The following is a 10,138-nucleotide window of genomic DNA, read 5'->3' as shown; positions in this document are numbered from 1 at the left end:
GATGAACATAGCAGGCCAAACAGCATCATAGGAGCAGGAAGGCTGACATTTCGGCCTAGACCCTTCTTCAGAAAAAGGTTTCTGAATAAGGGTCTAGGCCCGAAACGTCAGCCTTCCTGCTCCCAAGATGCTGCTTGGCCTGCTGTGTTCATCCAGCTCTACACCTTGTTATCTCAGATTCTCCAGCATCTGCAGTTCCTACTATATCTGTTTACAGATCTAATTGTGTTCCATAGTTTAGCAGATAGAGCTAAGAATCTTTGCAGGGACTTTCCTGCATTGGGAGCAGTTGCAGCATGAGTCTGTTTACAGGCGAGAAATATTCCATTACCTAGGGAAATGACACAGAACCATGTTCTTTCCTGCAGCTGGAGTTTTAGAAAGCACTGCTCAGCTGTTTTATCACATTGCCTCAGGTGCTGCGTTGAGGCTCAAAGCAGTGGTGTAAACCTTTTTCCAGGCAGAGAGAGCTATGGAGAGCAGTTCATTAAGATTGAATCCTTACTTCTCAGGTATTGCACTTCCAAAAATTAACTCTTTTTGAGCTGACTCCTTGGCACATGCAACAAAGTGACATGTTTGATCAATAAATGTAATGTTTCTTTTATTTCGTCTTTCATCTGTTTAAGTGTTGTTTGATGCTGGGTTATAGAATCTAATTTACTCAAATATATCACAAGCATGCTCTGAGATAAGAAAATATGTCATAGTTAAAGTCTATAATTCTTGAAGTATTTGGGCAAAACAGCCTTGTAAAGTACCAAACAAAAAGTTAAGATGCTGTCCATTCTGCTTAACTGAAAATGAAAGATTTTTGTTGAGTGATTATTATGGAATGTGGCACAGTAGATGGGTAAATGGAGCTGAGGTACAGATCTGCTATGATCTAAGAGAATGACAGAACAGGCTCAAGGGTCTGATGTTCCTATGATTTTCATGCCTACACTTTCCATGTGTTTTCCCCCTTTATAAATGCTGTTCATCTTTAATAACTTTCAGTTCTAAAGAAGGTTCTTCACTTGATCTCTGCAGTAAATGACTGTCCTGCTGTTCACTTCCAGCATGTCTTGCTTTGAATACTGGACACATTTCATACTTAGACAGATGAAAGTTGCAGCAAGGGACATCTCTAGACTGCAATAAGAGCAGTGGTTGTTTCTTCGCTTTGGAATAAATGTGGTGGCCAATAGTAATGCTCCTATGACATCTTTGCTGGTCAGCTAAATCAGTTTAAACTAGTCTGTGTGCCTCACCATCACATTGAGCAGTGTATTCAGCCATAGATCCACTGGTACAGCTCAGCATGGTGCTTCATTATTTGATCAAAATTTTCACGATTTGTTCTATTAATTTTCAGGTTGCATTATTTTGAAACAGTATAATTTGTGCCAGATTGAGGGAGAATCACAACTTTGACACATTGATTGGTTAGAACTTTGTGATTTGAACCAATGTTTGGATGTTTTAATTTTAGGATGTCTTGCACACATACTACACATTAATTAAAATACAGTCTCAAATACATAGAGGGACTCTAGAACATGAGTAAGTCATTCAGCTTCTCAAGTCTACTCCTCCATTCAATTAGATCACGGTTGATCTCTGTCTAAACTTAGTTTTCCCACCATGGTTATGCAATCCTCAATAACCTTTTCAAATAAGTATATCACCCATCTCATTTCAACATTTTGAAGTGACGTGTAGGTAGGTGAACACAAACTTCCCATCTAATATTCCTATCTCTTCAATTCATCCTGAGAAAGTCCAAGGAGAGAAATTGATCAAAACTCACAACTCTTTAAAGTTGACTGTAACATTGATAAATTTAAAAACATCTATCCCTGGCTCTGCTTTTGAGTTAAATCAACTTACAAATGAACATACAGACATCAATACTCTGATCCTTTCCATCTGTTAAATCAATATCATATTAACAAACATCATCCCTCAGAGTTCTGTGATGTTTAGATTTGCCATTGATGTCCTCTTCAGTTGCCATTATTACCACTGTACTGAAAAACCGGTTGTTTAAAAAAAACCCAAAATGTACACCATGACAAAGGTGTTACAAAATCCCCTCTGCCAAATCTCTATTTACTTACATATTGTAGTAATTTCATGATTTCCATTGCCGGAATCTAATAGAAGGATGAGTGGGCTTTGGTAAGATGTATGTCAGGACTGGATGAGAGTTTCGGCAGGGCCTATGTTGACATTAAGATCATCTCACTCGAGCTTTTGTTTTTCACAAGTGGCATGGTGAGCTTCTGGCTAGGCAGCAACAAGATGCTAATTTACGGGACTAACCCTTGTTAAACGCTTCGTTAAACACAACTCCACTCATTAATATTGACATTCCCATTTTACTGGATTTGCTAAATAAGCTGGACATCAGGAAAACCTGACAAGGAAACCAGAGTGGACTCAACTCACCACTTGCTCAAGTTGACTTCTATGTTGTTCACTGGGCACCAACATCTCAGGGCACCATACATGGGCACCAGCTGAACACGTTGCTCCTCCATGGACATGGGTATCCAGAATTAGCCAGCACATCACAATCATCCTGGCACTTCTAAGCTGCACTGGCAGTGGAAGCACAGCCCTGCATTGCAGAAACCGCTAGCAACTAGCATTGAAAGGCTGCAGCAAGGACACTTGATGCACATGGCATGCACCCATCTCATAGACTGGACCAGGTTACATCTCAAGGATATTGTTTGCTGTCTTAGCGCTCACTTGCATCTTCTTACACATTCGCAGCATCTCTGTCTTGCTGTGCTAAAGCTCGCAGTTGCACAAACAGGCAGCTTGCATTGCAGTGAAGCAGCTGTCAGTCGGGGGTTGGGGGTGGGGGTGGGGGTGGGGGTCCCATCTTGTTATGTAGCAGTGTGCTGTGTCAATCTCACACCTGTTCCATGTGCCAACAGCTAACATGGCAAACAAGCTAAGTGTGCAGCCAGCAGGCATCCATGTCTCAAACTCATAAGGGAGTAGTCCTCACTGAAGTCCATGGAAGTACTCGTAGGTCAGATAGTCCCAGCATGGTAACTCGAGGGTATCAACCACGATCAGTCATCCTGTCAGGGGAGGTCTTGGTAAGGGAAGCCAGTGACTCTGCAATCCAGGAGTAAATCACAATCAAACTGTTGGTAGTTAATTAATGAGGTGAATTTAATAAGAAACATTGAGAAAACTCACTGAACGCTGTGACAAAAAAAACTCCAGAAAACCTGACTCAACTCGGACTTAAGCCAAAAAATAACAGTCAGCTATGATGTCTATTAACACCTGACGGTAGTTTCAATAGGGAAGATTCTCATAAAGTTGGCATCAGTCTTGCTTTTAATCAGAAAGTGTTCTCTTAGATTAGCAATTTCAAAGAATGAGAATCTGCATTCAGATGCAGTGGTTCCAAATCTGAAGGTATATTGATGGTTCCATAGTTTGTAGAGTCATAGTGTGGTCTGATGGCTTTGTTCAATGCCTCTGGACTAGTATGGACAGAGTCACCAAGTCTGTGCATGTTAGGTTTATCCATGTCCCATGAAATACTGGGAGACAATGTTTGGTCAGTTTCTGAAAGTTATTCATCACAAACAGCTTTACTTTGAATTGTTACTTTCTTCCAAGCTGAAGACATGTTATGAGCCCAGCTGATGTTATTGCTATAGAAGTCAGATGCTAGACTGAAACCTGACTTGATTGAACATATTTTGTTTATTCTGATTTTGACAGTGATCTTTCACTGAAACTTTATCACACAGTATTGCGATTTTTTCTTTAACCAATGACAAAAGCTTTACTAGAAAAATACATACGATAAACATTTCAATCAAGTCATTTCTTACTCTTTGAGACCCCAGTGGAAATAAGTCCAACCTATTCTCATAAGACGACTCACTTATTCCTGGTAATTTTTAGCCCCTACACCACAATATTTTATTTTTGGCAGTAATCTTTAATGTGACTTTTTATCAAATGCCTTCTGAAAGTCCAACCACAATACATCTACGGGCTCCTTTTTATGCAGAGCACTTGTTCCTCTTTCAAAGAATTCCAAAAAAATTCATAAGTACGATATCTCTTTAGGAAAACCATGCTGCCCTTTCCCAATTCCCTGAAGTGGTCTCAGTGTGCAGCTGTAGACACTTTAATCATTGATACTAATACTTTTCTCATGACAGACATCAAGTCAACTGACCAATAGTTACTTGTTTTCTGACTTCCTTCCCTTCCTGAATAGAGGAGATTATATTTGCTATTTTCCAGTTCAATAGAACTTTTCCTGAATCTAGGAAATTTTGTAAAATTAACACCAATACCTCAACCATTTCATTAGCCACCAGTTACATGTTTTTTTCCCTTAGTTTGATGTTTTCCTCACTTCTTCAGTTTACCACAGATGATGGGACATCCCTTTAGAAGTTTTCCTATTAGTAGGAAATGCTTATTCTGAATATTCTGAAATATCCCCTAAAATGGTTTCCAATGCTTCACTCTCACTCTATTCCTTAGCTGAATGTACAGTTTACTTCAGCTTTTATGTCCAGATAATTTCCTTATTTCACTTTGAAATAATTGCCCAGGTCCCAAATGTCTCCTTTTCAAACTGTACGTAAATTACAATTGTGTTGTAGCAGCTGTTACCCAGGAGTGTCATTACTCTGAGATCATTTATTAATCCTGTTCTGTTACATAATACCAAGTCTAATATAGTCCGCTGATAGTAGGAACCGCAGATGCTGGAAAATCTGAGACAACAAGGTGCAGAGCTGGATGAACACAGCAGGCCAAGCAGCACCACAGGAGCAGGAAGGCTCTGAAAATTCTGATGAAGGGTCTAGGCCCGAAACATCAGCCTTCCTACTCCTGTGGTGCTGCTTGGCCTGCTGTGTTCATCCAGCTCTGCACCTAGTTGTCTCTAATATAGTCCGCTGTTTGGTTGATTTCAGACTGTGCAGGAAATTAACTCAAATGCTTTTTATGAACTCCTCATTCAAGCTCTTACTGCCAATCTGATTTTTCCAGTTTATAAGTAGATTAAAGACACCCATGATATTATCATACCCATCCTTTTGTCATAGCACCCAATGTTTCTTCTTGTATACTTTGCCCTGCATTGTGGTTTCTGTTAAGGGGTATTTAGGCCACTCCTCTAAGAGACTTCTTTTCACCACTATTCGCCATCTCCACCCAAGTTGATTATACACCCTGATTTCCCGAGCCAAGGTCATCTCATTATTCCCTCATGTCCCTCATTATTCAGGAGCCAATCCTCATCAACTTTCAGCCATATCTCTGTAATGGCCATCAGATTATATTAAGTTACTTCAGGGTGCACTATCAGTTTGTTTACTTTGTTATGAATGCAGTATGCATACAGAGCCTTTAATTTTGTAGTTTTGTATTGTAGCCTTGTTTGTTAGTGTATTCCTGTTTTCTTTACTTCCTCGCTATCCAATTCTTTGAACCTCATTTCTCATTTTACTCTTTTCCTCTCTTACCTTGTCTGTATTCTTTCATATACCACATCTTAACACATTATATCATTGACAAGAACACTGGCCCCGGCAGAATTCATGTGTAGACCAGCTGAACAGTACAGCCCCCACTTTTCTCAGTACTGCTGCCAGTGTCCCATGAGCTGGAACCCACTTCTCCCACACAGATTCACCTCTTTGTACCCTCTGTCAATTTGCAAGACAGAATAGCATAATAGTCGATGGAGTGTAAACTTTGAGATTCTGCTTTCTAATTTAGTGCCTAGCTCTTTATACTGTCTCTAAGACAATAGATATAGGAACAAAAGCATGCCATTTGGCCCATTGAGTCTGGTCCACAATTCATACAATCCCTATAGTGTGGAAACAGGCCACTCAGCCCAACAAATCCACATCACCCCTCCGAAGAGCATCCCATCCAGACCCATTCCCCTACCTCTGCCCCTGCATTTCCCATGTCTAACCCACCTAGCCTAAACATCCCTGGGCACTATGGCATGATCAATCCACCTAACTGGCGCATCTTTGGACTGTGGGAGGAGACCCACGCAGATACAGGGAGAACATGCAAACTCCATACAGTCGCCCGAAGGTGGAATTGAACGCGGGTCCCTGGTGCTGTGAGGCAGCAGTGCTAACCACTGAGCCACCATGCTGCCCCTAGTGAGCCAGGTAGGAGATAAGATCATGACAGATAGAGTAATCCACAATTCCTCTTTCTTAGTTCTACTTATGAGATTGATAACTACCTGGACCATGATCACTGGATCCTCCCTCTCCCACTGCAAGTGACTTTCCAGTCCTGAGCAGATATCCTGAAGCCTGGTAATTGGCAGGCAACACAGCCATTTGGATTCTTGCTCTTTGCTGCAGTGAATAATATTGTTTGCCTTCACTATACCATCACCTGTTTTTACTACTCCCTTACTTACCTCTACCTCACAAAGTCTGAACCAAAACTACTCAATCTTAAAACATTTACTGCAGACATGTTTGCTTTTGATCATAATGGTATCCAGGAGCTCCCACATGGGGCAGCTTTGACACAGCACCCATCCTGCCATTCTTCAAGAGTTTTAAACAATTAACCATTGATTTTATATATTTTATATATTTTATTTTATAAATTTTATTTACATATATATTTTATTAATTTTACTGCCAATTTTTATATGATTTTATACATATCTTATTAAATTTACTGCCAATTTTATATGATTTTAAACTTAAGAGTAGAAAAAGAGATTAAACATTTACCAGAGACTCCATAAACAGCTAGCTCCTTTCTCTGCTAATCAGGAAGAACCAATTCTTTTTAGCTCCAATGAATCTAGCTGTGTCTCTGGATGCCTGTCACAGGATCCTTTCCTTGCCTGTTCCTCTAAGTGATGCTGTCTGGTGTTGCAGACTCCTTCCTTTGCCTGCCCCTGCAGGTGCTGCTTACGTCTTGTCTTGAACCGTCTTCTCACTCGCTCCTGCCTGGCTAACCACATTAGTTACTTCCTCAAATAATCACATTATCTCAATGACACAAAACTTAACAGTTCCTGTTACCAATGACTTCCCAATATTTTACAATGTCAAAATGATTCTTCAAATTTCTAGATATTATGGAGTATCTGCTCTCTATAATTGCATGACATAAGTGATCCTGGTGACAAGTAACTAGAAAAAGAACGAACTTTCATTAATGTGGAACCTTTCATGACCTCAGGGTATCTTGAAATACACTGCAGCCAATTAAATACATGGGAAATGTAGTCACTGTTTCAATGTTGGGAAAGATAGCAAACAACCAGATGGTGCACAGAGAATCCCACAAGCAGCATTGAGATAATAACTGGATATTCTGATCTACTGCTACTATATGAGAGCTACATAATTGCCAGAAATTCCCTGCTCTTCTTTCAATAGTACCATTTGATTTTTTTTTACGTTCACTTAAGCAGTAAGGTTGAATCTCATTGGAGTTACTCTGCTTGCATCTCAATTAATATATTACCCAAAAAACATTAAAATTATTCCACCAAATTATTATTATTTTTCCATTTAATCCATTTAATTCACCGCTATCCCACTAATCCTCAGGAAGCTGTCTTGTAATAGATGATAATTCCATCGTCACTGCTGCTTTTTACTCTTTCATTTGAGCTTTGAGGCATTACAGCCAAGTTTAAACATCTCCAAAAGTGAAAAATGTGTATTTTTTCAACCAGGACTCTTCTGTATGTCAGAAGCAGGATCTTACAATGCCCTGTCAGCAGGTTTGCATGCTCAATGACTGTGACAGCCCAAACAGTTTTCCCATCACCCTCCTGCCTCCCCCTTACCTGTTCTCACATGTCTGAGGTGTGCCTGGGGCAGTCTGCCTGCACTCACTCCAATTGAAGCCCACCCCACGTCGATTTTGAGGCTGCCAGGAACAAAGTTATACTGTGGAGGATCCCAGTTTAGGGCCAAGCATGAGGTGAAGGGCATTTCATTCAAGGTCCTCCTCAGTCCACCAAAATCTGGCATTTGGGTGCCATGAGCCTTTCTATTGAAACCCACCACATCCCCCATTCGAACCTCCTCAGGCCTCACTTTCTCTCCTCTCCTCACCTTCAGACCACCTGAACTTTCCTGAGGACATAGATTCTGGGTAGTCTCAAACCTGGCTACTGCCCTCCATTGGTGTGGCTCGGATTACAATGGGAGGCTCACTGAGGCAGGATTTCCACTCGAGTGAGGGGCAGAAGCCCAGCCACCAACCTGCCCTATCATCAACCAACTAATGCTCCTGGGAGTGCCAGATAACTATGGGGCTGTTGAGTTCTGTGGTGATGTGTTCCCTGCCAACTCTTCAGATGGCAGTGTGGGAAATTGTGCTATCCAAGAAAATATTGTCTCAGATTAGTGAACCTTAGCAAATATTTTTCCACTGTCACGTGAGATCATGTCAGCAATGATCAAATGGTAAAGCAGCTTGATAGGCCGAATGGCCTAATTCTCCTGTATCTGAATGAAATGAATTTTACTAATTCATCATCTCCCTATTGAGGTTAGACAGCCATAATTATGAATTCCACAAGAAAAAATGAAATTTACAGACAGCAAAAGCCCAATACCCCATTGAAAAATAAAAAACAAATTGTCCACCTTTGGCCCACCACCCAAACCAATCCTACTGGGAGCAAAGAAACAATCTTCCAGATCAGTTTCTGGCATTCACATTGGATTGAATATGATAATCTGTTGGAGTTCCCAGCAGATTCAATACCTGCTTCTGAATTTTTATTTCTTGTTTGTCCCCCTCCAGAAATCTGCTTACTCACTAAAGGACGGCGTACTGCCAGTGTGAAAGCTGACACCTACTGTCGACTCTACTCCCTCTCTGTGGACCATTTCAACGAAGTTCTGGAGCAATACCCAATGATGCGAAGAGCGTTTGAAACTGTGGCAATTGACAGACTGAACAGAATTGGTATGTTTCATTGTAACTGGAGGTAAACTGTTGAATCCTAAAGCACGCAATAAGTCACTTAAATGTAGAAATAAAGGTGGCGACAGACAAACGATTTTTCTGTGGCAATTTTATAATTAACATTAAGCAATCCCCATTCTCCTTGTAAACAAAATATTTCTGAAAAACTGGTCACTTTGATGGTTAGTTCTGTGCGCCATGGTAGACAAAGATCTTTGAAGACATTTTCATTGTTTAGAAATGCATAAAATCTGATTTGCATTTTTTTTGTGTTAATTTCACAGCTTCCCTTCCCATGAGCTAGAAAAACATCAGTTTTTTGAATACCTTCTTCCTTGCTTTCTAGTTGTTTAACCAAGAAGGGGATCCAACACCATTTCAAAGTGGGCTGTGTTATTTGGAGTTGAGGCATTTTACTGTATAGTACGTTTGTCTGTCTACCCAAAGTCAATGAAACTCCATTTATACAGTCTCTGTAACTAATTACATAGTAATTGTGCAAATTCTAAACTATTCCCCTGCTTCTGCTGTAATTAGTTGAAAATAGTCAATTAACAATGAAGTTGCCATTTTGTTTCTGAATGTGTAAAGCCCAACTTAAATCATTCAATATGTGTTTTCTCAGGTATTTTCATGACATTCTCAGCTTACCTTTTGTTTTAATTATTACTCTGCTTATTACTTTTAATGCAATGGACAAAATGTTATGCCCTATCCAGCTGTGGGGTTTGGCGGTAGAATGAAATTTAATCAGTGGCAATGGGGAGCAGTGTTGTGATCAGAGGTGATCCTACCTCCTATCACATCCACCCTGATTAAGTCCATGACAGGAAAGCACACAGACAGCCTTTCTGGCTTGGCTGGCCACCAATTGAGGCTCTTAAATGAGCAATTAATGCCCTCTTAAGGGGTTTATCTCACTGCTACAGGTATTAACCATAAGAATCTAGTGGGGAAGTCATGAAATGGGAAGGACAAAAAGCAAAGCTATTCAGGTTTCTTATGGGCTCTGGGGATGAGGTAACTCACTCAAAACCAAAGTGCCAGATTGAGAAACACTGTGTGAGAAGTGGGGTGTGGCTCTGACAGCCACTCCCTTGCCTTTGCTGCAGAACCCCACCATGCATCTCCATTGTATTCCCAACCTGTAACCCTCTCCTGCCATCAACCG

The 10,138-nt window shown here is 40.6% G+C and overlaps 1 protein-coding gene across 1 annotated transcript in view; it reads left to right on the top strand.

Annotated features, from left to right (window-relative positions):
* The window catches only part of LOC109927560 (potassium/sodium hyperpolarization-activated cyclic nucleotide-gated channel 1-like), a 269,691-nt gene that overhangs the window by 221,473 nt on the left and 38,080 nt on the right, over window positions 1-10,138 (top strand). The window contains exon 8 of the mRNA XM_048599979.1: window positions 8,803-8,967. Within this exon, the coding sequence (XP_048455936.1) occupies window positions 8,803-8,967 (165 nt within the window). The remainder of the gene's footprint in view (window positions 1-8,802; window positions 8,968-10,138) is intronic.

This window comes from Rhincodon typus, chromosome 1 (genome assembly GCF_021869965.1).
Source record: "Rhincodon typus isolate 14 chromosome 1, sRhiTyp1.1, whole genome shotgun sequence".
Classification (NCBI taxonomy): domain Eukaryota; kingdom Metazoa; phylum Chordata; class Chondrichthyes; order Orectolobiformes; family Rhincodontidae; genus Rhincodon; species Rhincodon typus.
The sequence above is the reverse complement of the archived record's forward strand: the minus strand, read 5'-3'. Positions and strand labels throughout refer to the sequence as shown.